Raw genomic sequence first — 27820 nt, forward strand, 5'->3', positions numbered from 1 at the left:
TTTTTATATTTTATTTCGGTGAGGATTGTTATTTTCAAGTTATACTGTCGTTTGTCTGAACATAATAACTAAAGCAAGGGACACAGTTGGCATTTCATGGTTATTTTTAAAAAAATATTGCGTTTTACTTATCATGCGTGTGCGCCCCACGGCACGCAGTGGAGCTGGTTTTCTGCTTCGAACTCAGGTCACCGGGCTTGGCATCAAGCTTTAGCCACGGAGCCACCCACCGGCTGAGGCCATTAGTTCCTGAACAAATGACCCTCTGGAGTGGGTGGCATAGTGTGTGGGGTCTACGGGGTGCAGCTTGGCTGGATGTGCTAGAGAGAATCCTGGGGAGGCACTGACTCAGGCACCGGCACCCAAACGCAAACGTGGGGTTGCATCTAATACTAATTTACTGCGTCAGCCTGCGTCCACCGAGGAGGAGCGCGTGGGTCAAGCAGGCACAACGTCCACTGCGCAGGCGCAGGAGCTAGTGAGGCCTGCGCAGCTCTGCAGTTGGGCGGGCTCGCGCAGGCGCAGAGGAAGAGGGCGACTGGGGTCTTGCATTTGCGCTCTCCGGGCGCGGGGCCTGGGACATTCAGGGGGTCCTGTGTGTCTGGTCATTGCACCCCCTCACCCGCTGCCAGGCGACCGGTCTGCACTGCGCCTGCATCGGGCGCCTGCCTTCAGCTCCCAGGCGCCGCCACCATGCTGCTGCCCGTGTTCACCCTGAAACTGCGCCACAAAATCAGCCCCCGCATGGTGGCCATAGGGCGATACGACGGGACTCACCCGTGCTTGGCGGCAGCCACCCAAGCGGGCAAGGTAACCGGTCCCACCCGAACACCGCCAGCATCCAGATCCCGCCCCTCACGCTGCCCCGCCCCCAGCACTCATTGCCTAGCAACCGGTGGCCACTGTCCTTGGCCTCAGGCCTATCACTCTGGGGTTTCAGAGGAACAGCTTCGAAGTAGTGACGTTTCTTATGGCCAGGTTCTTAGTGTTGGACAATATTGAGAACAGATTAGGAGCTTAGAGTAGAGAAGGTTCGAGGAGGAGGAGAGCTTGGCTAGTGATTGTTGACTCCAAATTCCTACCCAGAGCGTCTGCTTGGTGCATGGAGACTCCTCCATATTTGCCTCTTTACAGGAAGGAAGAGAGAGAGGAAAAAAAAGACTATACACATCCCAACGTTATATTCAGATTGTACTTTTAGTCCTTGATTACATACATTCAGATTTTCCTCCATAACTCAAGTATTCACTAAACAGTTACTATGAGCCACATACTGGGATAGGTATCAGAGACACAGCAATAAAAGATCATTTAACGAACGTTCGGTACTTCTATCTGCTTCCTAAAAGTATTGCCCATCGCTGAATCCACAAAATCTAGCATGCAAGAAGTGTCAAATGCAAATATGTTTGTTAAATGACAAGGCAGATCAAGGCCCTGTGTATTGATGGAGGTGTGTACAAAATACAAAGACTATAGAGACCTCCAAAAATGCGACTTCTAACAGATACAAAGCCTTATGCACTAATTCTCTCAGCATCATTGCTACATGGCCAAAAATACTAGTGTAGTACAGGCGTAGTGGATTCTTGCTTTAGTGACCTCTAATTTCATAACCTTCAGCGTTGGACAAATAACAGTAACAATATGATGTATGGGAAGTGGTCACTGTTTGCTGCTGTTACTCTCTTTTGGACAAATAACAGTAACAATATGATGTATGGGAAGTGGTCACTGTTTGCTGCTGTTACTCTCTTTTTTTTTATTCCAACAGTGCTGATTAGAAATAGTTAAAATAGGAACCAAAAAGCTACGGAGAAACCCTGTCTTGAAAATCAAAAAAAAAAAAAAAAAAAAAGAAATAGTTCAGGAGTTCAGGGAAGTTCAAGTTAGTGTCTGGGATTGCACCAGCAGAAAGATCTGGAAAGGAAGCTGTGTGCAGTAGTTTACACCTGTAATCCCAGTACGAGAGACTGAGGCAGGAGGATTGCCACCAGTTTGAGATCAGCTTGGGCTACAGAGCGAGACCCAGTTTGAGAAAAGGAAAAAGGTTGTGGAAGTGAGATTGAAAGTATTTTGTCGGACCCAGCGTGGAATGAGTTTTCAAGGCACTTCCATGTATGTTGCATGCTACGTTATATGCCATGCCTTGGGATACATAGCTGGAGTGTAATGATTCATTTAAGTGAGCTATGACTTCATTAACTGATATAATGAAGTAAAGTGCTGAGCATTGGGCCTGATAAGTTATGCTGTAGTTAAGAGGCACTAACAAACCTGATATAGTGTGGTACGTAGTTGTTACTCCAGCTACTCAGGAGGTTGGGACCATAAATTCAAAGCTAGCCTGGTGTCTTAGCTAGGGTTTCTATTGCTGAGACAAACGCCATGACCAAAAAACAAGTCAGGGAGCAAAGGGTTTATTTGGCTTACACTCACATTGCTGTTCATGACTGAAGGAAGTCAGGATAGGAACTCAAAACAGGACAGCATCTCAGAGGCAGAGCTGATGCAGAGTTTATGGAGGGGAGCTGCTTACTGGCCTGCTTCCCACGGCTTGTTCAGTCCATCTTATTTTAGAGCCCAGGACCAACAAACAGCCCAGGGATGGCACCACCCACCAAGAGAGCAAACAAAGGCAACATTATCAAATGAGCACTTACAACATCGAGCGGAAATGACTGCGGAAGCCCTACTGGACCAGTCATACTGGTGGCTTCATCTGGGCAGATGAGACCAAAAACCAGGAAATTGGTTCACTGGTGAAGTGGCTCGGCAGGTAGAGTTTTGATCCCTGGGACTCGCATGGTAGGAGGAGAGAATGAAATCCACAAACTGTCATTTGCTCTCCGTATACATGCCGGGATGCATGTACACACAAACAGTTTTTTAGAAAATTAGTAACATTTTATGATCCCTATAAAATGTAAAACTAAAAACAAACAAGAAGAGTAAGACAAAAAAATGTCCACACAAAGCAATATGAGACAAAAGTCTGCAAAACTGCCATTGAATTTGTTTTGTTAACCACCTACTCCTGGACGTGAGTCTGCACTCAAGTGTGGATTACTATCCCCAGTGAGATTGCAGCAGAAAAAGCTATTTTTTCTTTTGTGAGTGGGTACCAATTGCAGATACCTTCTTGGCTAGGGGTGGGAACAAGTGTCCACTTCGTACTCTCAGCACTGAGACCTGTCTGGCTTGAACTTGTGCAGGTCCTGTCCGTGACTGCTTTGATGGCTTCCTTTCTCCTCTGGCATGGTGCAGAACACTTTCCAGTACCATGAATGCCAGGCAGTAGGGTGAAGCTTCTCATTAGGCTCCAGCTTGACTTCGTGTTTGGTGCCATATGTAAACGCTGTCTTCAAGGGTAGGGTCTTAACATCAGTTCTGACAAGGAGACTTTAGAAAGAAGTTTCTTTAGTTTTTGTTGTTGTTGTTGTTTGTTTTTTACTTTATGTATAGCCATACAGTTTACATATTAAATAACACTAATAGAGTGGTTCTCATATAGCTTTAAATAGAAGTCAAAAGGGAAAAATTTCAGGTCACAACAAGGGAAATCAAAAGAGGACTTTTTCTGGGTGGGCCACTGCAGCGGATGTATTCCGTGACTATTCCGTGATTAGTCATGCCCTGTTCCCACTGCACTAATGGCAGTGGAATTCAAAGCGAGCCCAATCATGGCCTCAAAGGACAAACACATATTGGACTCTTTTGCAATGTAGAAATGGTTCTTGCTAATTCAGTACAAAGAAAAGTGTTTGTTTTTGCCTGCATTCTGCCCTTTCTTACCATCTAACGTTCTCCGTTGGTCTCCTTTCACCTGTTTACATACATACATTATAAGGTAGGATCCACATGTGAGGGAGAGCATGCAGTCTTTCCGAGTTTGGGTCACCTTGCTTAATGTTATGAACATTGGTGATTTTTCCTCAGGGACATCTTTTCTCTCACTATAGAGGTGGTGAATCCATGATTTAGATCACTAGTGTGTCAGCTAGGACAATACTGTCACCTACAGCCATTCCTTTGGGAGAAAATGTCTGTTCATCATGCAGTTGAAGGGACAGAAGGCCTCCCTTAGAGACTCTTTCTGCATGCAGAAGGGACCAGGAACAGTGTGACTCCAGGGTTTCTTGTTGCTTTTGGCAAAACCTTGACTCTCATCCCAGACTCTGGGGTGCATGAGTACTTCCCTTCTGTTTTGTCTCAATGCCTACTTTCCAGCAGAGTTTAAGAATTCCTCTGTGCAGAGCTGTCACAGAAGGAAGTGTGAGTGGTGACTCATGCCACTGCTGGTCTGGGCGTCCCTGCTTGTCTCAGCCCTGTCACTCGCAATCAGGGCGTCCGTCCTTCTGACCCCATGCAAGCCAAGTGCAGCTGTTGTTATCAGAGCTTGTAAAGTATCACACAGATGAGGAACAGTGTTCAATTGCCACAACCGTTTTTTTCATGTTTCCTGGTTAGTTCTTTTGAATACATTTTAAATTAATGTGTGTGTGTGTGTGTGTGTGTGTGTGTGTGTGCGCGCATGCGCGTGCGGTGCCACAATGTGTATGGAGGTCAGAGGAAGTCGGTTTTCTGTGGGACTTCTCTCTCACCACATGGTCCTTGGATCGGATGCTGGATTGGTGGCAAGCTCCCTTACTATTAAGCTATCTTGCTGCCCCCATATTTTTCTACAATATTATTTTTTCTTAAACTAATTTGTGTAGTTAATGACTTACAAATAATGCTGTGTTTATACTAAAGGAATGGAATATTTAAAATTAAGGCCCAGGGATTTCCATTTTAGTGATTTTCTTTCTTCAGTCATGATGATCTCTTTAAGTTGGTGGGGGTTTTTTGTTTTGTTTTCTTTTTAAGATAATAAAAATTCTCTCCGTGAGAGGGATCTGGAGAGGTGGCTTGAGGGTTAATAATTTTGGGGTCTGGAGTTTGGTTCCCAGTACCCACATCGTCAGCTCATAACCCCTGCAACTCCAGCTTCAGGAGATCCAGTGCATTCTTTGGTGTCTGCGGGTGCCGTACACATTCTCATTAGTAAAAATAACGTCTTGGGCAGTTTCTCAGTGAAGTGCGCGGTTGTGCCGCGTTTCTCCTTTCAGTGCAGCTCTGTGGAAGCCACAGCCATTCTGATATTTAAGACGCCCCACCCGTACCCGGTTCTCCAGCACTGCGTGACGCACCTGAGGCTTCATCCTCACAGGGGAAGCTCAGGGAAGTTAAATGATGTATGAAGTCACTCATATGATCCAATTTATGATCATCAAAACCGTTGAATTTCTGTATTTGGGACTAATTTTATTTTTTTTAATTTTTTATGATTTATTTAACTTTATTTTATGTGCATTGGTATAAAGGTGTTAGATCCCCTGGAACTGAATTTTCAGACAATGTGAGTCACCATGTGGGTGCTGGGAATTGAACCCAGGTCCTCCGGAAGAACAGTCAGTGCTCTTAACCAATGAGCCATCTCTCCAACTCCCGGAACTAATTTTATTTTAATTCTTGGTCTTAATAGTGGATATTATGGAACAGTTTCCAAGAATTTGATTTATATGACGAATTTTAAGCTCATAAAGCACATTAAACTCATGGACTATTTGAAGGGCTAGGAAGGGAATCTGGAGGGGGAGCTGGTGTGGAAGATGCTGCGGGAAGTGCTTTGCTGGTTCCTGTGATCAGGTGATGAATGACATCATCACTGAAGCTGGTATCAGCCTTCTGTGCTCAACACTAGTGAAGGATGTGTCTGCACCCTCTGCACCCTGCTGGTGGAGAGCTTGTGTGCAGCCCTCATGAGCAACAGCTGGAGCCTGCCCTTCACTCTCATGGCAGGGCTGAGAACTCCTGACTTCCATAATCCACAGACTGGAAGTTGGCTACCCACAGAGCTGTGTATGAGTATCTTTTCTTTGTTTCTGAGACAGGGTCTCTCTAGGAGCCCTTGCTGTCCTGGATCTCACTCTGTAGACCAGGCTGGCTGCAGACTCAACAGAGATTCACCTGCCTCTGCCTCCTGAGTGCTGGGATTAAAGGTGTGCACCACCAGGCCTGGCCTTGCATGATTATCATAAACTCTATAGATTAAGGTTACTTCTTGTTACTGTTGGAATCTACTAACTAATTTTTAAAAACATATGATGTGAATTTGGCTTTTTTGTATGTCTTAAGGGAATGTGACTTTTTTGTTTTTCAGGTTTTTATTCATAATCCTCACACACGGAGCCAGCATTTCAGTGCATCTAGAGTCTTCCAGAGCCCCCTGGAGTCTGATATTTCACTCCTCAACATTAACCAGACAGTCAGCTGCCTGACTGCAGGGGTCTTGAACCCTGAGCTTGGCTATGATACTCTTTTAGTGGGGACACAGACCAATCTTTTGGCTTATGATATCTACAATAATTCAGATTTGTTCTACAGAGAGGCAAGTATACCCCCTTTAACCATCAAGCCCCCATTACCCATTAATTCCCATAGGTTTGTATGCTTGTTCTTTTTATTTTTTAATTTTTGTCAGACAAGAAGCTTTTCGTTGACTGTGGTGTTGGGCATTGAACTCAGAGCCTTGGGTGTGCATGTCAGCTAAGTGTTCTGTTATTTATGCCCGTATCACGGGACCCCCAAACAAGACCACCACAGAGCTGGCATCCAATGCAAACACACTGCGGTTTATTGATTACAAGTTAGCTAACTCAGACCATAATCCGACACTCTGACACGGTGGGGGAGAGCAGCCTGAGCCTTCAGGGTGAGCAGGGTAGTACAACTCTGGGCATTTTGGGATTGGGTAAAAGTATATAGCTTTTGAATTAGTTGGTTGGGGTGGAGGGGTATAGGGGAATTTCAAAACAGTGACTGTCAGCAAACAAGAATGTTAAAACATCCAGTTTTTGTGTGTGTGTGTGTGTGTGTGTGTGTGTGTGTGTGTGAGAGAGAGAGAGAGAGAGAGAGAGAGAGAGAGAAGGAGGGAGGGAGGTGTATGCTGAGATTAGGCCTCACTGTTGCCCAGGCTGCTCTTGAACTTGTGACCCTTCTTCTTCAGTCTTCTGAGTGTTAGGATTGTAGACATAGACCAGCTATGTCTGGTTCCACTTTATTCATTCTTCCTTTTTTGTGTATTTGTTTTTTTTTTTTTTTTTGAGTAGGATTTCTCTGTGTAGCTTTGTAGTCTGTCCTGGAACTCACTCTGTAGACCAGGCTGTCTTCAAACTCACAGAGACCCACCTGCCTCTTCTTGCTGAGTGCTGGGATTAAAGGCATGTGCCACCACCACCTTGCTTGCTCATTCAATTTTAATAAGTATATATGAGTAAAATTTTTAAAAAATTCTTTTAAAAATACATTTTATTTATTTTTTGAAAATTTTCTACATTTATACAATGTATTTTGATCATATCCACCCTCTGCTTCCCTCTAACCTCACCACCCAGCTCCTTCCCAACTTCATATTCCCTATTTTTTTTGTCCTCTATTTTTTAAATGACATGAGTTCAATTAATGCTTTGAATATGTGCATTGGTGTGGGTCCATCCACTGGGACATGGACAACCTACTAGTGGCCATACCCCAAGGAAAATTGGCTCTCCCACCCCCAACAGCAACAACGGTCCATAGCACTTCAGCTAGGAAAAAACTAATTTTCTTACAAAATGAAATCATGGTATATACATGTAGGTTTTTATTTTTCCTATATTAAAATATAATTAAGGTACTATACAATTCATCTAAAGTACCCTATAAATTAGTTTGAAACTTTCTAGAGTTTTGGAATATTTGCTACAATCACTTTTAAACATTTTATCACCTCCAAAAGAAATGCCAAGCTCCAAAACAGGCACCCCCAGTCTCCTTTAGCTTCTTGCCTTAGACAACCAGTAGTCTCTTCTCATGAGTATGGTTTTGTGGTTGACTTGCTTTTCCCAGCATGTTTTCCAGGCTGGCCCATTTTGTACCATGTGCTAGCGTTTCTTCATTCCTTCTTATGGTAGAATAATGTGTCATTATATGTATATACTGGATTCCATTCCTTCATTCATTTATGAGTTAATGGACAGTCTGCTCCCCAGCTATTTTGGGTGATCTGATCTTTTCAGCCAGGCATAGGTAGTATAAGTTTGTAACTCTGGCACTTAGGAGCTGAGTGAGGAGGATTGTGAGTTTGAAGCTAGCCTAGCCTGGATTGTGTTTAAGGCCAGTCTGGGCTACAAAGCAAGATGCTATTTCAACAAAAGAAAACCCAAAATATACTGTTAATGTCTTTATTTGAAATTACCATGTATTGGCTGTCCTGGAACTCACTCTGTAGATCAGGCTGGCCTTGAACTCACAGAGATCTACCTGCCTCTGCTTCCTGGTATTAAAGGTGTATGCCACCACTGCTAGCTACTGTGTCTTCTTGTAATTCTGTTGCTCCTGATAAACGCCATGACCAGAAGCAATTGGGGGGGGGGAGGGGGCTTATTTCAGCTTGTTGCAGGAAGTGAGGGCAGGAACTCTGGAGAAAGGCTGCTTCTGGCTCTCATGAGATCATGTTTAGCTAGCTTTCTTTAAAAAGTTGTTTATTATTATTATTGCTGTTTTATGTATATGGGTATATGTGTGTGAATGTCTATGTATCACTTACATTCCTGGTGCTCTTGAGTACCAGGAGAGGGTGTTGGATCTCCTGGATCAATAGTTATGAGCTACAACCTTCTGGTGTCTGCAGACTCCACACGCACTTATTCAGACAAGCACACATATACAAAATAAAAACAAATTTTTTTAAAAAATTAAAAGGCAGAAGTATAATTGTGAAGCCAAAGACCTTTCTCCTCCTACTCTTCCTCTCCCCCCCCCCATCCTCATCTTCCTTTATCTCTTATTTATTTTTGAGATAAAAGTGTCACTAAGTTGCCCAGGCTGGTCTTGAACTCACGAAGTAGCCAAATTGGCTAGTTTTTGTCATCTTGACACAAGCGAGGATTATCTGGAAAGAGAGACCCTCAAATAAGAAAATGCCCATATTTTATTAGCCTTTAGGTAAGCCTATGGGGACATTTTCTTGCTTAAGAATTGATATGGAAGGACTCAGCCCACTGTGGGCAGTGCCACCCCTGGGCAAGTGGTCCTGGGCTGTATAAGAAAGTATGATGAGCAAGCCATGGGGAGCAAGCTAGTAAGCAGCACCCCTCCATGTCCTGCTGTGGCTTCCTCTGCTGATGGACTACAAGCTATAAGCCATAAAACCCCCATGTAGCTCAGTTGACGTCAAGCCTGCAAGCTGTCCTCAGGGATTATAGCCTTGCACCGCTAAGCTAAATAAATGTTTGATAATTATTGTTAAATTGCACCCTAAGGGGCTCTTGTTTTTCTACCTCCCTGTTAGATGATGAGAGTACCTCAGCAGCCACGGATTTTTTTTTTTTAAATCGCTGCTTATGTAAGAAGAGGAAATGAATAGCAGTCAGTGTTTTCATTTCATTGGCTATTTTTGCTTCCTTTTTACTGAATTTGTTCATTATTTTCTTACTTGCCATTTATTAGTAGAAATTAAGTTTGATATATTTTTCCAGTTAATTGTTACCTTTTATGCTTGTTTATCTCTCTATCTGTCTGTCTACCTATCTATCCATTTACCTATTTGTTGTTTGAGACAGGGTCTTGATTTTTTTGCTGATCTCAAGCTCCAGGGATCAGGCAATCCTGCCTCAGCCCTATGCTTAGCTGAGACACAGGTGCAAGCCTGCCTACTTATTATTTACCATTTAACTTTATGTGTTGATTGGCTGCTCTTTTACTAATTTAAATTTCTTATGAGTGCTGTCTTCTTACACATACATATATATTTAACAGGTTTTCTTTTGGGCCACCATCCAGCTCCCAAATAAAAACATGGAGACTTAATATTAGTTTATGCTTGTTTCTGACTAACTTTTTTTTCTCCTTTAACTTAACCTGTTTCTTATCATCTCCATTTTGCCTCAGGGCTTTTTACCTTTCATTCATTCATTCTGTACGTCCTACTGTGTCTGGTTGGCTGGTGTCTGCCTGGCCCCAGGCACCTTCCCGTCTTTCTCTCTTGTTCTCTCTTCTCTTGTTCTCCCACCTACTTATTCTCTCTGCCTGCCAGACCCACCTATCCCTTTACTGCCTAACTGTTGGTCATTCCACCTTTTATTAGATCAGTCAGGTGCCTTGGGCAGGCAAGGTGAAGCAAATACAACACATCTTTACATAATTAAACAGGTGCAAATGTAACACATCTTTACATAATTAAACAAGTGCAAATGTAGCACATCTTTACAAAGTTAAAATAATATTCCACACATGTATATTTTTTTTAAATCTTTTTAGGTTAGCATACAGTGTATTGGGTTTCATCCTGTATGTTCTCAATCGATCTCCTTCCCGCTCAGCCCCCCATCTGCCCTGCCACTGCTTCCCTTTATTTCTTAGTTAGTAGCCCATTCAGTTTTCTTTTTACATTTAACCTACTAGCCTTTCTAGTTCCTGCCTATTTCCTTTTTTGATAACCCAATTTTTATGTTTTTGTGTATATATATATATGTAATTTATGATATATTTACACACATGCTCACACATATTTAAATGTTTCATGCTTAACGATTATATAATGCTAGGTGGGATGGTTCAAAATATTTCTATCTAAAGGGGGTAAATTTATTTCAGAACTTGGGCATTTAAAGGTGCGTGCCTTGGTCATTGGGAGATGACCAGCCCCCACAGAAGTCCTGGAGAGCCCTGGATTACCGGAACCATGTGTTATAGCCATTTAGTGTGGGAACTGGGCTCAGCATGTGCTGGGATCCCATCTAGTTCTGCCCAGGTCACAGTGTGGGCCCAGGAGAAGCCTCACTGCCGTCTGAGGAGACGAGGGCAGAGTCAGATGAGCATCTAGAGGAAACTGATAACCTCACCCTCAGTGTGCCCGCACATCACTGTGTCCTGTCTTTCCTTCTTAGGTAGCAGACGGGGCAAATGCCATTGTGCTGGGGACGCTGGGAGACATTGCCCCCCCTCTTGCAATCATCGGTGGCAACTGTGCTCTTCAGGGCTTTGATCATGAAGGAAACGATCTCTTTTGGACGGTACGAAAAGCTAAACGTTTTGGTACTCCTAAGCATTTTCACTTTTAATTTTCTCTAGATTTTTTTAAAACTACTGATCACACTGAATAATAGTTTCAAAGAAACAAATGGATTAATAGGGCTGGGAAGATGGCTCCTTTGTCAGAACACCCCCTTCAAGCAAGGAGACCTGAGGTCAGTCTTCAGAACCCACACAGAAATGTCGAGCTGGCTGCCTGCACCTGTATCTCAGCACTGAGGAGGTGGAGACAGGAGGATTCCTGGGGTTTACTGGCCATCCAGTCTAATCCAGTTGGGAACTACAGGCCAGTGAGAAACCCTGTCTCTGAGGAAGTGGATAGAGTCCCTGAGGGAGACACCTGAGGTTGTTGTGACATCCCTAGGCATACATGAACATGATATGTGTACCCATACCCACACAAGGACATAGAATATGCACACATGTATATATACACACAAAAGACAATAATTTAAAAACAGGGTAATATGCAGAGTATGTGTATGGATAACACTGAAAACTCACTGTAAGCCTTCCCCTCATGAACTGGTATTTTGAATGAAATGAAAAGGATGATTTATTAATGACTACTTGTTTTATTTTCAGGTGACTGGAGACAATGTTCACTCCCTGGCTTTGTGTGATTTTGACGGTGATGGGAAGACAGAGGTGTGAGGCCAAGCAGCTGAATATGTTTTCTTATGATAGCGACGTTAGCTTCTCATGGCTGTTTTTGCATGAGCTAACTGGTCTCTCTCCCTAGCTTTTCCCTCTCCCCTCCCCCCTCTTTTCCCTCCTCATTCAGCTCCGCTCTTCCTCCTCTTCCTCCTCTTACTGTCTGTGTCTCTGAGACATTGGAGGAGGGAAGGCAAAAGTGTGTGAGACCTTTGTTATATTCGTAATCTTATAAACTGCTTCCGATGCTTTGGAACCTTAAGTCACTTTCAATTTTGGCTGACAAAATGATTTCTTTAGACATTCTGATAAATCTATATTATATAAGGAATACCCCTAGAGCTCAGATCCTTGAGGAGTTTTATGTGTGGTGTCTCCTGGGCCCTAACCAGTCCACTTTCTGTGGACACGAGGCTCTGGTGTTTGAGACAGGTCCTTGCTGTGAGTGTACTATATCCAAAATATAGACAAAAATAGGTTTGTGTCATTCCACAATACCCGGAATCATTAAGTAGCAGTAAATATACAGGATGCCAAGGTTTTGTTGGCAGCAGTGTTCAGGTGGCCCTGCTTTCCTTGCTAACCCTGGCTGAGGCGAACAGACTTGTTTTACTCCAGTTTTAAGTGTCTGTGTTGCTCTCAGGTCACACATCGGACAGCACAGCGAAGCTATAAATCTCTCTGTGTATGTGAATATGTAGGTTACAATGTGGCGACAGGGGCCTAAAGGCCTGAGAGGCAGGGGCGCTAACAGATTTGAATAGTCGCCCTCACCTGGGGAAATGAGGCCAATGCAGGAACTTCTGCAGCAGCTGCTACCGCTGTGCTGCCTGCTTGTCTGTCTGCCGCTGAGTCTGGCTTTAGAGTCAGGGTGCAGCTGCAGCGGAGGCTGCAGAAGTGAAGGTCATGACCAGGGCTGGGCCGTGAACAGGCAGATGGTAGATTGAGAAGACCGCATCCATATCAGGGATTTAGCTAAGCTGAAGACCCTCAGATAAAATAGTCAGGATCATGACAGATCACTTGTGCACCATAGCACTGTTAAGTGCTCAACTCTTAGTGAGGTCCAGGTGAAGGAGGTGCACCCCTCCCTCAGTCTGATAGGTCCAATAAGCTCTCAGGCCTGGTTTTCCTGATGCTATTTTAATACAGCACGTGCTCCCACAGACGTCAGTAAAATGGCAGCATTCTGAAATAAGGCCCCTGTCACCTGTGTGGCATGGATGGATGCTCCTGGACAGGTGGGACAGTCATGCTTTTACCAAGGGGTACATCCTCGGAGGTCAAGGCAGTTCTGGAACAGTAGCAGGAGCACCTGTGTTCTCGCAGGAACACAGCTGAGCATGGCTTTCCTCGGCAGCAGGGGGCGCTGCTGACTCGGAAGGAGCTTGTCCTGGCAGGCTTGTCCTGCTCTGTGGGATTAGCTGTGTGGAGTCACCCACCTTTCCTCTCCTGACCCATCAGTTACAGCCCCCTTGAGCACTGGGTTTCTAGAAGGCTGGAGCTGGAGGGCAGCAACAACTGCAAAGAAAGGGCTTTTTTTCTATTTATGAAACACTGCTGTGTTTCATAGACTTTGATCCTATGTCCCTCGCTTCCCTTTTTCAGCTCCTTGTTGGATCTGAAGATTTTGACATCCGAATTTTTAAAGAAGATGAGATTGTGGCAGAAATGACGGAAACAGAGGTAGGAACTGCTACCAGAGTGGTGACCTCAGGCTACTAGCGAGAGTGTTGAGCATCATCTCAGTCTGGGTGCAGAATGGTGACCTTGGACTAGGTGGGGCAGTCCAATAATTATTATTATTAATTTGAGACAAATTCTGACTATATAGTTCTGGCTGTCCTGGAATTTATTATGTAGACTAGACCGGCCTCAGACTTACCCGTGTCCGTGTGCTCCCATGCCCCACAGTTTTTGTTTGTCTCATATAAACCTGACTGTTTCCTCCTCTTGAAAGTCGGGGTTACAGGTATGCACCACCATGCTGGCCCAGGCTTATTATAATGTAAAATTACACTTGTGGACAGAGAAGCGAAGGTGAGAAGTAAGTGCAGAAATCAATAGTGTAAAGACGTGTCTGTAGAGGGACTGGGGGTCTCGTGCTTACGTGAGTTCTCCCAATGGTGAATCCTTGCTGTCACTGGAGTTTTGTTGTTTGTTTTGTCTTCTGAGACAGATCTCACTCTGTAATAACGAAGACTGGCCCAGAACTCACTGTGTAGCCCAGGTTGACTTTGAATTCATGACAATTCTCCTGACTCAGCCTGAGGTGAACCACCATGACTGACTTTTCTGAATATTTTAAAGAATTATTTTGTGAATGTGGACATTTTGCCTATATGTAAGTCTGTGTACTATGTGTATGCCGGCAGGCCAGAAGAGGGTGTTGGATATCCTGGAACTGGAGTTACAGATGGTTGTGAGCCACATATGGGTGCTGGGAATCGAACTTGGGTCCTCTGGAAGAGAGGTCAATGCCCTTAATCCCTAGACCATCTCTCTAGCAGCTTCTTAGATTCATTGAGGGATTTGTGGCTCTCCCCCCAAAAACCAGCTAGAGCATTGCTCACTGGCCTGCCAGGGCTGGGCTGTTAATGTCATGTTTCTGATACTAATTTGAGGTGAATCTTCCTGTTTGGTGGTCATCATCCAGGAGTGTTGGATTTCTGGGTTTGTCGTTAGTAGATGTGATGGCAGAGCTCTCTGAAGTCCTAGAAAAGGAGAGTGGAACATGGGATAGAGCCAAGGATCAGAGGGGACTGGTGCCTTCTCTGGTCCACAAAGGAAGAAGGGACACGTTCACTAAGGACCTGCTGTGTTAGTTAGGGTCACTATTGCCGTGGTGAAGCACCATGATCAAAGCAGCCTGGGGAGGAAAGGGTTTGTTTGGTCATCCTCTGAGTCACAGTTCATGGAGAGAAGCTGTGACAAGAGCTCAAGCAGGGCAGGAACCTGGAGGCATTCTGGCCCGCTCCTCATGGCTTGCTCAGCCTGCTTTCTTATAGAACCCAGGACCACCAGCCCAGGGATGGACCCCCACAATGGGCTGGGCCCTCCCCTTTGATCAATAATCGAGAAAATGCCCTACAGGCTTGCCAACAGCCCCATCTTATCGAGGCATTTTCTCAATTGAGGCTCCTCCTATCAGATGACTCTAGCTTGTATCAAGTTCACATAAAGTGGCCAGCATTCGCAGGACGTCTGGAGCTAACTTCATGAAAACATAGACTGTAGAATTGTTCGCTTTCAGCACCATTTTCCCATCCTTTGGTTTGCTGGTGGTATCTACCCAGGTTTGACAGTACACACTACTAAGTACTGGAAGAGTGTGCTTTGAGCTAAGTAACCTGGATCCTACACAGTGCTTTGTATTCCGTTAAATGTGGAGAACAAGGTGTGAAGAAAATTACATAGCCAGTCCCTGCTTTGTACAACTTATCTCTTAATATCTTTTGTATTGGGGCCAGAATTAGAAATATATCTGTGTGGCCAGAAATCATTAACCCTGTTCAGCATCACATCCTATCCAGTAAAGTGTGCTCAGTCCTTAGAAAGCCCTGTCATATTTCTGTGCGATGGATGCACCATATAAGTTTGCATGTCTGAGCTTTTAGTTTGTAAAAGTTTGTATATTCTTTTACCTCAAGCATACAATAAATTATAGAAAAAAAGTATAAAGATAAACATTGGTTGTAGATTACAATTCTCTTTTTGTTTTGATTTTGTTTTCCCAAGACAGAGTTTCTTAGCCCTGGCTGTCCTGGATCTTGCTGTGTAGGCCAGAGTGGCCTCAGACTCACAGAGATCCACCTCCATGTGCCTTCCAAGTACTGGGGTTAAATGTGTGTGCCACCACTGCCTGGCCAATTACAATTCTTGAAACAAACTATAGTAAAAGTTAAGCCAGTCAGTTAGCAAAACCTTTCATATAGATGTGTGTAATAGCATCTGTTGTGTGCTCAGCTCATTCCTCATTCTACATGTATATTATTTTTAAGAATACTGTTCTGAAAAGTCCCCCATAGCTTGATCTACCTTTGTGAGTTTGTTTAAATTTGATTGTCCAACTGTGAAGTAGACAACAATTGAGAAGGTAGAGAAGAGGACTCCTTTCCCCTGTAATGGGTTCGAGTGCTGCTGGGCTGGGGTTTTCTTCGGTGCTTGTGTTCCTGAAGGATTCACTGTGGTTCATTTAGCCACGTGAAGCAGAGAGATCTCGGGCTTGCTGTGTTTGTGGACACCTATGGGGCAGATGCCGTACTCCTGGAGGTCAGGTGATGCCTCACCCTCTCACATCATTTGGTCTCCCTCGTAAAAGTATTTCACCTTATGACCCCGCCCCACTGCCTACAATGTAAAGCATTTCTCCTGCCTCAGCCTCCTTGTGATCATCTTGAAAAACCCACAAAGTGTTTGGGGAGCGGGACTCAAAGACGGGTCTGTTTTGGATACAGAGCCTTCCTAGTGCAGCCCTTGGGGAAGTGTCTTAGTTCCCGGCCCAGGAAGAGCGCTGCAGCTCCACGGATGCCTACCCTCTCATGGGTGTGAGCAGCCGTGGGCTCCCTGACCATCACTGCAGCTCCACGGATGCCTACCCTCTCATGGGTGTGAGCAGCCGTGGGCTCCCTGACCATCACTGCAGCTCCACGGATGCCTACCCTCTCATGGGTGTGAGCAGCCGTGGGCTCCCTGACCATCACTGCAGCTCCACGGATGCCTACCCTCTCATGGGTGTGAGCAGCCGTGGGCTCCCTGACCATCACTGCAGCTCCACGGATGCCTACCCTCTCATGGGTGTGAGCAGCCGTGGGCTCCCTGACCATCACTGCCTGCTGCTCACCTTCAGAAGCTTTCGTGTCTAATTACAGTTACGGCAAGGAGAGACTTTCCTGGGGAGTCTGTCTCTGTTCACCCAAGATGAAGGAGAGACTTTCCTGGGGAGTCTGTCTCTGTTCACCCAAGATGGAGGACTTTCCTGGGGAGTCTGTCTCTGCTCACCCAAGATGGAGGAGAGACTTTCCTGAGGAGTCTCTGTTCACCCAAGAGGGCAACGGCAGAGCAAAGAAACCATTCCACTTAAATCCGGCTCGGTGAACCAATGAGTTTAACTGAGGCTGCAAACATCATTGAAGAAAAAAACTCCCTTCCACCCCTCAATTGTTAGCTCCAGAAACTTGGAGAGGGGAGAGGAGAGGCCCTGTGCCCCTTGTGAGTCTTGTGAGCCATACCCCTGCTTCCATGAGTGAATATTGTTGACCCCATGGTATGAGGGTCTTGTGGGAGTACTCAAGATGGCAGCGGCTATGTCCTGCCTGGAGAACCAAGTTCCTCCATACAGGCATGTAGTTCTATAAGGTTACATGCGAAGTTAAGTTAAGCTTACTGAACAGCCGTCTCCTGTGTTCTTTTGTAGATCGTCACCTCTCTGTGTCCCATGTATGGCAGTCGGTTTGGTTACGCCCTTTCCAATGGCACAGTTGGGGTTTACGACAAAACAGCCCGATACTGGAGAATTAAAGTTAGTACGGTCAGGCGCACCTGCTCAGGGATTGCAGATTTCCGGCACTGAGAGACTCCTTTACTAATTATGGGAATTCTCTTTCAGTCCAAAAACCATGCCATGAGCATTCACGCTTTTGACATCAATTCTGATGGCGTGTGTGAGCTGATCACTGGGTGGTCTAATGGAAAGGTGAGTGTCTGTTAGGAAATGCACGTGTAACTCTAACATCTGCTTATGGATTGGCTGCACGACGTGGCTAGACCCTGAGTAAAGCCCAGGCATGATGTTGTCATAGATAACACAGCGGAGTTAGTGAGTGGGGGTGTACTCCAGAGAAGGGCTAGGAGAACCTTACATTTCCATTGTAAAGCTTTGACCAGAAGGGTAGTTCTGAAAAGACAAACATAGTGACTAGCCTTGGCTGCCTGGCCTTCGGCCAACACCTGTGTCATTGCCTGGACCAGTCCTTTCAAGTGAGTGTCCTTCATGACTGTTCTTGAGATGTCTTTGCGGATCAGCTGTCTGTTTATGGGGGAGCCCTAAGAAGTCTGTGTAGTTTTTATGAGGAGAGGAAAATGTTACTAGAAAGGATTGTACAGTTGTACTGTGCCTGGTGGCACACACTTTGGATCCCAGCACTTAGAAGGCAGAGGCAGGAAGATCTCTGTGAGTTCAAGGCCAACCCCTGATCTAGATAGAGAGTTCCAGAACAGTCAGGGCCACAGTGAGACTATCTCAAAGAGAAGGTTGCTATAAGGTAGAAAATTGGGATGCTTCAGTATTCTTTAAATGTTAGGGATAACTATATTTTATAAATGTACAAATCATAGTGGTACACTTAAAAGAAATTATGTCTATTTATTTAAGGAGGGCAAGTGTGCCATGGTACATGTGTGGAGAGCAGAGGACAGCTTGAAGGAGTTAGTTCATTCCCACCACCATGTGATACCTGGGCTCATACTCAGGTCTTTGTACCAGGTCATTGGTGCCTCTCACTGAGCCATTTTGCCATAAAGATGTGATTTATACGTAAACCTTTTGTTTTGAAATGGAGTCTTATTGTATAGCCCAGCCTTGCCTTAAACTGTGTAGCTTTAGGTGGTCCTGAATGCAAGGCATGCTTCCTGCCTCAGCTTCTTGCTTGCTGGAGTTCCACCCACCCCAGCTTCCAGGGCTGATGTTAACACTCTGATGACTATGCTCTGAGGTGTGGGCCCTGTTTTCACTCTTGTCTGGCTATTGATCTCCATGTGGAACCATGAGCAGAAAGTTCAGAAGTTTTCCTAAGAGCTCATAAGTGGCAGGTGGCAGGGTGGAATCTGGGCCTAGGTAGATGGGCCTTGGACCCCGTGTCTTGTCCTGCGCTGTATGTGCTTTATGGAGCACCTCCCAGCAGACCCGGTTCTTCACAAGGGACGTTGTGGGAAGGGCAACTTCTGTTGAAAAAGACTCATCTATTTTGAGGACGCTTTGGTCCCTTTGGCCCCAGTAGCTGTTTCAGGTTTCATGGTATACTCTTGAAAACAAACTAAATGAATGTGTGTGTGTGTGTGTGTGTGTGTGTGTGTGTGAATGACAGGGCCTTATATAGTCCAGGCTGGGGTGTGTGTGTGTGTGTGTGTGTGTGTGAGAGAGAGAGAGAGAGAGAGAGAGAGAGAGAGAGAGAGAGAGAATGACAAGGTTTTACATAGTCCAGGCTGGTGTGTGTGTGTGTGTGTGAGAGAGAGAGAGAGAGAGAGAGAGAGAGAGAGAGAGAGAGAGAGAGAGAAGGTTTTACATAGTCCAGGCTGGGGTGTGAGTGAATGACAGGGCCTTACATAGTCCAGACTGGCTTCAGACATAATGTGTACCCAAGGATGGCCCCACCCCATGCTCTCAAGTGACAGGATTGCAGGTGTGTCACCTGGCTGGACTGAGTAACTTGTAAAGCTAGCTTTTTGTTGCTGTTGTTTTTAAACTGTAGCATAAATGATCTTTATGTTCTTATTTAATTTTCAGGTTGATGCTCGAAGTGACCGGACTGGAGAGGTCATATTTAAAGACAACTTTTCTTCCGCAATTGCTGGCGTGGTAGAGGGAGATTACCGGATGGATGGCCATGTACAACTAATCTGCTGCTCAGTGGATGGGGAAAGTAAATTGGGCTAGGAAAAATCCTTGAAAAGTCAAAATTTCAAAAGTGGAAGTGGCCATGCTTAGGGTCTTATCTTCTGTTAAGTCCGAGGCTACCTGCCAGGCACAGCTGAGATGAAGGGGAACCTCCTGGACACAAGCGTGGAGCAGGACCTGATCCGAGAGCTGAGTCAGAAGAAGCAGAACCTGTTGATGGAGCTCCGCAACTATGAGGAGAACACGAAGGTGGGGCTCTGCCGAGGCGGGGCTTCGCTGTGGAGGGGCTCCGCTGAGGTGGGGCTCCGCTGAGGTGGGGCTCCGCTGAGGTGGGGCTTCGCTGTGGAGGGGCTCCGCTGAGGTGGGGCTCCGCTGAGGTGGGGCTCCGCTGTGGAGGGGCTCCGCTGAGGTGGGCAAGTGCAGAGCCTGAAGTGCTGGCACCGGCCAAGATGGTTCGCACGTGTAGGAGAGCGCCAGGGTCAGTGCTGGGTCCTCCTGCCCACCTGCGGACGTGCAGATTGCCTCAGCCTTTTGGTCACTGCTAGAATGAAGAGTCCTGAAAGCTGGGCATGGTGGCACACAGTACTTCTCAGAGGCTAAGAAGAGGCTCCTGAATTCTAGCCCAGGTTACATTGCCAGATCTGCCTCAAAAGAAGGAGCGAGAAGGGCTGGAGAGATGGCTTAGCAGTTAATGTGTCTACTGCTCTTGCAGAGGGCAGAGGTTTGGCTCCCACCACCCACTGCAGGTGGCTCAGCTGCCTGTAGCCCCCGCTTTAGGAGATTCCGAACCTTCTCTGAAATCACCTAGCGTTTCACTCCCACATGCACTTCCTGCCCCATCCATACTCACCTAAAAACATAAATGGTTTTTAAAAGGAGAACTAGAGATGAGAAGGAGAGACTTACAGATGCATTTGTAAAGGGCATGACGGGTGCAGTGGACCACAGGTGGGGACAAGGAACGGGTATTTCCCACGGAGCCAGATAGAGCAAAGGTGCTAACAGGGCGAGCAGGTTTCAGAGGAGTCACAAAGGTCAGGTTGACAGGGGAGGGGACATCCGTCCTGACGCTGAATAGCTGTGGTAAACTTGCATTTTCCTCTCTGAGCGACTGAGCTGAAGTTAGGGGGCCGTGTTTTACAGGCAGAACTGAGCAGTCCCCTGAATGAGGCTGACGGGAAGAAAGGCATAATCCCAGCCAATACCAAGCTCCAGACTGGCCTCTCAGTCAGCCTGGGGAACGACGTACAAGATGCGCATGCAGAACTAAGCATTTCCACTTCCAATGGTGAGACACTACTATAGCCGTCCTGGGAGGTGCTTGTGCTGTCTTGGAGTAGCTCCTAAAATGCCATTGCCTTCTCTTTCCAGATACCATCATCCGAGCAGTGTTAATTTTTGCAGAGGGGATCTTTGTGGGTGAAAGCCATGTGGTCCACCCCAGCATCCACAACCTTTCCAGCTCCATCTGCATCCCAATCACCCCTCCCAAAGATGTCCCCGTGGATCTGCACCTGAAAGTCTTTGTGGGTTACAGAAGCAGGTGACCCTTTTGTCACAGGTCCTTTCCATAGAGACTTAGGAGGGCAAGACGGGTTGGTTTGCTGTTAGATTACCCTCTGTCAGACCAGAGAAGCCATTGAAGGGTCTGCCACCAGTCAGGGTTTTCCCGTGACCTTTATATCCCTAATTTGAATTCTTTCCAAAGAAAAAAGGTATGTAAGTTTGAGATGGTTATTTTCAATTTTTAATCAGATGATCTCAGGGACATAAAAACTTTAACATGTTTGAGTTTTTGGTGAAACTTAGTAGTAGAATTTGTGCTTAGCATGTTCAGGGCCCTGGGTTTGAGGCTCAGCACCACATGGAAGAATAATTTGATAATTATTTAAATGCAATTTGGCTACTAACACTCAGAGGGGTGGGAGATATTTATATGAGGTGCAGTGTTGAAGCTAATGGGGAGCCCTACTACACTTGTTAAAGATAAAGGCCTTTTCATGTTGGGCATGGTGGTATAGGTCTGTGATCAGAAGCAGGCCAGCCTGGACCACAAGAGAGTTCAAACCATACTGGGCAACTTAGTAAGACCCTGTTTCATAAAAACAACATCAACAAAATCTGTCAATCAATAAAAATCAAAGGCTTTTTGTATTCTTCCGGGGTGTTGTAAAGCCTGGTACATGAAAAGGGACATATATTATTTCTAAATCTCAACCCCACTCATTGGTACAGAATTTTAACTCTCAAGTTTCCCTCTCTTTCTTCAGATATCTTTCTTTAGCTATCAATTGGTGGTGACCCAGTAGTGAGTTTATTTTTTGGCCTTCACTTTGAAATCACATTGTACTGAGTCAGGGATGGAGGTGTATTGTAATCCTAGTACTCAGTAGGCAGAGGCAAGAGGACCAGGAGTTCAAGGCCAGCCTGGGCGACATAGACCCTGTCTTAAAAATGCAAGGTGGCGAGCGCAGATTAACAGTACACTAAACACTTCTTTCACACTCGTTGGTTGGCTGTAGCACCCAGTTCCATGTATTTGAATTGACAAGACAGCTCCCCCGATTCACCATGTACGCACTGACCAGCCCAGATACAGCCAGTGAGCCTGCCAGTTACGTGAGCTTCATCATTGCAGAGCGGGCACAGAGGGTGAGTAATGTTTCATCTTTCAGTTCATGGTTTGCACTTCAGGGTCTTTTTGCTGTTCCTTTGTAGATGGAGGGATGTGAGTCCCAGGCTTCTGGTGTAAAGATGAACAATGTAGCGTGGGGTTTGCTAAGCAACTTCTACGTTCCACTTAATTTATTACTAACAAGTGCGTGTGTGTGTGTATCTATGACTGTGTGATGTATGTGTGCATGTCACAGTGTGAGTGTGAGGTCAGAGGACATTTGCAGCTGGTTCTCTCCTTCCTCCATGGGTTCTAGGAATCACACTCATGCCATCAGGCTGACATGGTTTACTGACTGAGCCGCCTTGCCTGTCCTGTCTAATAACTTATAGTTGTTGTAATTATAGTATTGTAATTGTAATAATTATTGTAATTGTAATAACTTATACATTAATGCTTTTAGATGTGCTGGCATAGGCCTGACTGTAATTCCAGAGCTTCAGAGGCAAGAGGGTTATGAGTTGAGAACAGCCTGGGCTGTATGGTGAAACCCTGTCTCAAAAAAAACAAAACAAAACTCAAAATTTGCTGAAATTTTTCTTCTCTGAACTTTGAAAGATGCACATGTGCGCACGCGCGCGCACACATACACACACACACACACAACACACACACTTCCCCCCATTAATTACAACTGAATTCTTCCCAGTCTCCATTCCTCTCTTTCTTTTGTTCAGGTATTAGTTGGTTGTCTTGACTTAGTGTTTCAAGAGAAGCCTAGGATGAAATGGAGAAAGGGTATATATATATTTAAACCAAGGGTATATTTATATTTAATGGGGAAAGGGTATATATATACCAAGCAGTAAAACTAGAGAAAGAAATTCCTTCTCTAATGACTGTACTTTAAAAACTGAAGTGTGCTGTGTTCTGTTCATTTTTTTAAGATGGTCACATGGCTCAACCAGAACTTTCTGTTGCCAGAAGACAATAACATTCAGAATGTCCCATTTCAAGCCTGTTTCACATCCTTACGCAATGGTGGCCAGCTCTACATAAAAATAAAGTCAAGTGGCGAGGTAAGGCCTTGTGCCTTGGCACTCTGCTGTGCTGTCTGCTCATCCCTGAGCAAAGTGAAGCATACTGTCAAGGTCACAACAGCAGGTGTCCCACCCCAGTGTGTCAGTTCAACGTAGACACTGGGCTCACTCTAGAGCAGCAGGGTTCTGCCTCCTCCTTTGCTTTCGTTCCTTCCACTTACAGTTTGGGAAGAGCTGGCATCTTAGTTCATTTTCTGTTACCATGACAGAATACCCTGGAAGAAACAACAGAGGAGAAAGGGTTTGTTTGAGTTTTAGTTCCAGGCCCACAGTCCATTGCTGTGGAGAACTTGCAGTGGCTGGAGCTTTACATTGATGACCATGTTTATGTCCCAGTCAAGACAGAGAGCAGGAACTAACGTGTGCTAGTGCTGTTTGCTCTTTTCCTTTCAGTCCTGCCCCCAGTCCATGAACTGGTGCTGCCTTCCCACCTCAGTTACCCTAACTAAGAAAACCCCATGTAGGCTGCCCACAGGCCCTCCAGTCCAGTTCAGTCCGGTCCATTAAAGCTCCTTTACAGTTGATTCTAAATTGTGCCAAGTTGACAATTAAAAATAACTGTAAGAAGCAGGGTGTGAAGGTTCAGGAGGCAGAGGCTGGTGGATCTCTGTGAGCTCAAGTCTGGGCTGTCTCAAACAAAACAAAAAATAAAAACATAATCATGATGAATGGGAATATAGAGGGGCACTATTCTGTAAGGTCTGGAGAATAATCTATCTAAGATAGTCGTTCTTTTTATTTTTGTTTTGAATGAGTAAATTTATTGGGTATATAGCAAGCAAAAGTGAGAAAATCAGTAGCAGGCAGCAGAGAGAGCAGTAGCCAACAGACAGCAAAACACCATCAGATCAGGAGTTTACCGCATCCAGCAGAGATGACTAGAGAGGCCAATTGAGAGAGCATTCCACTGTAGTACTGTCAGTTGGAGTCCACAACACCCAGCAGACATGCAGTGGAGAAACTGAGGCAGTCAGTTGACGTCCCTGATTGAGCTTTCCCTCCATGATTGAGCTGCTCACTGTGGAACTTCTAGCTTCCATTCCCACTGCAGACATTTTTACATCATGAGATAGAACAATGTCAGAAGTCACTTACTGTCTAGCTGTTCTCAAGGACACCGTGTTTTTCTTGTTGGACTGTTTGCTGTGTTTCTTTCTCTTGGTCACAAAGCCAGGTGCAATGGTGCGACCTATAGTCCCAGATACTTGGGAAGTTAGGTTTGAATGACACTTGGCACAGAATCATATTAATTGTTTGGCTAATGTTGCATTTAGTTTATAAGGATAGAGGAGTGACCTTTTTGCCAGCTGCAAGCAATAATGACTGTGGTTTATAATTTCCTAAAAGCAGCTTGACTTCATCAATACACAAACACACATTTGTTGTAGAATAATCCTTTAGTGAAGATTTGTTGCTGTGATTGGTTTAATAAAGAATCTGGCTGGCCAATAACTGAACAGAAAAAAGTTAGGTATGAGAGTCAAGAGTAGGAGAATGCTGGGAAGAAAGGCAGAATCAAGGGAGTAGCCAGTCAGCTGTAGAGGGGAGCAGGAGATGAAAGTGCCATGCTATGGTACTGCCATGTGGCAGAGCATAAATAAGGAACATGGGTTAACTTAAAATGTAAGAGTTAGTTAATAATAAGCCTGAGCTATTGGCTGAATTTGTAATTTATATTAAGCCTCTAAGTGATTATTTGAGAGCGGCAGTGAGACAGCCTTCCACCTACACACATTCTCAAGAATTGTATGTGGGCGGTGGTGGTGCACACCTTTAATCCCAGCACTCGGGAGGCAGAGGCAGGTGGTTCTCTGAGTTTGAGGCCAGCCTGGTCTACATAGTGAGTTCCAGAACAGCCAGAGCTACAGAGAGAGTTCCCATCTTTAAAAAATCAAACCCAAATAAAGCACAAACCAAAAGAACACAAATAAAACAAAACAACAGCAAAAGAATTGTGTGGACCATTGAGAAAGTCAGGTGCTATTTCTCATCCCTCTGTGAGGATGTTAAACTTGCCTGTTTTTCCCTGGGTAGATCACTGTCAATACTGATGATATTGATCTGGCTGGTGATATAATCCAGTCGATGGCGTCTTTCTTTGCTATTGAAGACCTTCAGGTAGAAGCAGATTTCCCTGTCTACTTTGAGGAGTTACGAAAAGTGCTGGTGAAGGTGAGACCCTGGCAGCCTCCGGGCTGGAATATTTCTCCTAGGGAATGAGGAAAGATGTGCATGTATAATGTGTGTATGTATGCATGTGTCCTTACATGTACATAGGCTATGTGATAATCCTGTTCTAAAAATTTTGTAAACCGTAGGTGATGGTTGGTGAGTTCCTTAAGGGACGTGTGTGAAATGGTTACTCTTCATCCCACGCATACCCTGGTTCCAGAGGATGCTCTTTCAAGCCCACACCACATCATTACTTCTGGCCATTTAATCTGCTCTTTCCACTTTGGTCTTGAGATCATTGCTTTCCAAAAACCCAAATTCAAAATTAAAAAAGAAAAATAAGGATTATGATCTGCTGCAGTATAAAATGATACTCTTAGGGGCAGGGGCTGCAGCTTAGTGGTAGAGCACTTAATGCCCAGAGTTCTATACTTAGTATTGCACTGCCCCCTCCCAAGGAAAACACCCTTACAGAAACCAAAATCCCATCTGTTATCACCACAAATCACTAAAACCTTATATATTTTGCTTGGACTCTTGATTTTGGCATAGGAAGGTGTAACCTGGGGTATTATTCACTGAAGGAGATGAATGGCTGGCAGTGGTGATGCAGGCTTTTAATCCCAACACTTAGGAGGCAGAGGTAGGCAGATAGATCTCTGTGGGTTTGAGGCCAGCCCGGTCTACATAGCAAGTTCCAGGACAGTAGGACTGTCTCATAGAGAAACCCTGTCTCTGGGGTGGGCAGGGATAAGGGGGAAAGGAGATGAATGTAGAGGTACTTAGGCTGGTATGACCGAATGGGAGGAGTAGGGGCTCTGTATGTGGCAGATAGTGTCTTCTCAGTCTTCTAGAAGCTTGTGAACCTTATTAATTTCTGTGTGTTCTCGGTCTCTAGGTGGATGAGTATCATTCTGTGCATCAAAAGCTCAGTGCCGACATGGCTGATAACTCTAATCTCATCCGAAGTTTGCTGGTCAGAGCTGAGGATGCGCGTCTGATGAGGGATATGTGAGTATTTGCCATAGCTGGGGTAAGCACATAGTCAAACAAGTGAGCAGTACGGAGTAGGAACGCTCAGATGCTGCTCGGTGGAGTCTAAATTGATTCCATTAGCATTGATTGAATTGGCAAGGCTAAAACTGTACTCTGTGACCCAGCAATCTTGCTTTTAGGGTAAGGCTTAGAGAAACGTGTGCTCATCTATAGCTAGCATATTTATACAATATTCATAAAGACAATATTTATAAAAAAATCTTGCATTTGTCTGCTTCCCATTGGTATAACAAAATGCCTAAGACTGAATAACATATAAGAAAAGCGGTTTATTTAGTTTTTGGAGGCTCGAAGTCCCAGTCATGCTGCCCTGGTTCTGGTGAGGGCCTTCCTGACTGTATTGCCCAGTGGTGGACGGCATCATCGCAGGAGTGCATGCAAGAGCAGGAAGCTGTAAGCAGCACTGGAAACCAGACAGACTCATCTTTTTCTTTTGTAGCCGTTCTCTTGTGAAAACTAACCAGAACCCAGTGAGATCTTCTTAATCCTTTTCAAAGGCTGATGATCTCGTACATCTCATGCTATATTGTTTAAAAGGTCCTACTACCTCTTATTATTAACACCTTTGAAGGGCACACCTAAACCATATCAAAATCATAGCAAATCCCCAAATCCAAAATAACATCAACAGTATATGGGATGTTATGAGATTCATAAGTAGAGCAACGAGTTGAACCACACGAAGAGCTGAGAACAAAAGCCCAGTGCAGACTGGCTTAGTCAACCTGGGTCAGACTGGGGGTTTTGTTTTCTTTCCCAGATAGGGTTTCTTTGTAGTTTTGGAGCCTGTCCTGGAGACTAGCTCTTGACTTCAGGGAGTCTAATAACAGGCAATTCATCATCAGCATATTTAAAACACAGTACAATTTGGGAAAAAGGTTTCTGGGCAACAATCGGTCCAGTTCCAGATGCACAATAAAGCTTACGGTGTGACATTAGAGACTTACATAGGGTGGGGGCTGTAGCTAAAAGATCTAGAATCCAGTTTGCTCTCTGGATAGCGTAGCTGTCAGCAGGCTATATAAAGTACTTGCCCCTAAGGATGGGCTACAGTCCAGGGAGGGAAGAGTCTGGGATGATCAGCCTGAGGAATTTGGGTAAGCTGTGTCTCTTCCGAGAGCAAAGGGTCACCAGGTCACTAACAGACTCCACTGTCAGCTTTCTGGATGGAATGCAGGCAATTTGGTTTCTGTCCCTGCATTGAGGAGACACTGCTTTGTGATTGACATTCCTGATTCTCTTAGTGCTTCTGTGAGTACAGGGTCCTCTGTGGCCTCAGTGATGCGCAGCTCCCGATGTTGCCCTCTCCCCAGCCCCTGGCAGACACCCGTCTACTTGACGCTATCATTTTTGGCAGTTTTATCGATTCCTCATAGAAGTGGCATTGTGTATTTGTCGCTTTGGGACCAGCTTATTTCACTTAGCATAGACCCTCAAAGGTCAACCGTGTTGCACATTACAGTTTCCTTCTTTCTGGAGGCCTCCTAAGAT

At 45.1% G+C, this 27820-nt stretch overlaps 1 protein-coding gene across 1 annotated transcript in view; it reads left to right on the forward strand.

Moving 5' to 3' along the window:
- Positions 1-521: 521 nt before the first annotated feature.
- The window catches only part of Bbs2 (Bardet-Biedl syndrome 2), a 32165-nt gene continuing 4866 nt past the window's right edge, over positions 522-27820 (forward strand). Inside the window, exons 1-15 of the mRNA XM_041649688.1 lie at positions 522-810; positions 6206-6433; positions 10974-11099; positions 11704-11766; positions 13381-13458; positions 17189-17293; positions 17381-17467; positions 19277-19412; positions 19497-19636; positions 20531-20675; positions 20759-20930; positions 21910-22039; positions 22949-23080; positions 25136-25273; positions 26172-26284. Of these exons, the coding sequence (XP_041505622.1) occupies positions 694-810; positions 6206-6433; positions 10974-11099; positions 11704-11766; positions 13381-13458; positions 17189-17293; positions 17381-17467; positions 19277-19412; positions 19497-19636; positions 20531-20675; positions 20759-20930; positions 21910-22039; positions 22949-23080; positions 25136-25273; positions 26172-26284 (1910 nt within the window). The 5' untranslated portion in view covers positions 522-693. The remainder of the gene's footprint in view (positions 811-6205; positions 6434-10973; positions 11100-11703; positions 11767-13380; positions 13459-17188; positions 17294-17380; positions 17468-19276; positions 19413-19496; positions 19637-20530; positions 20676-20758; positions 20931-21909; positions 22040-22948; positions 23081-25135; positions 25274-26171; positions 26285-27820) is intronic.

This window comes from Microtus oregoni, unplaced genomic scaffold, assembly GCF_018167655.1.
Source record: "Microtus oregoni isolate MIOR12 unplaced genomic scaffold, Mior012 000004F_ref0000308, whole genome shotgun sequence".
In the NCBI taxonomy this organism is placed as follows: Eukaryota; Metazoa; Chordata; class Mammalia; order Rodentia; family Cricetidae; genus Microtus; species Microtus oregoni.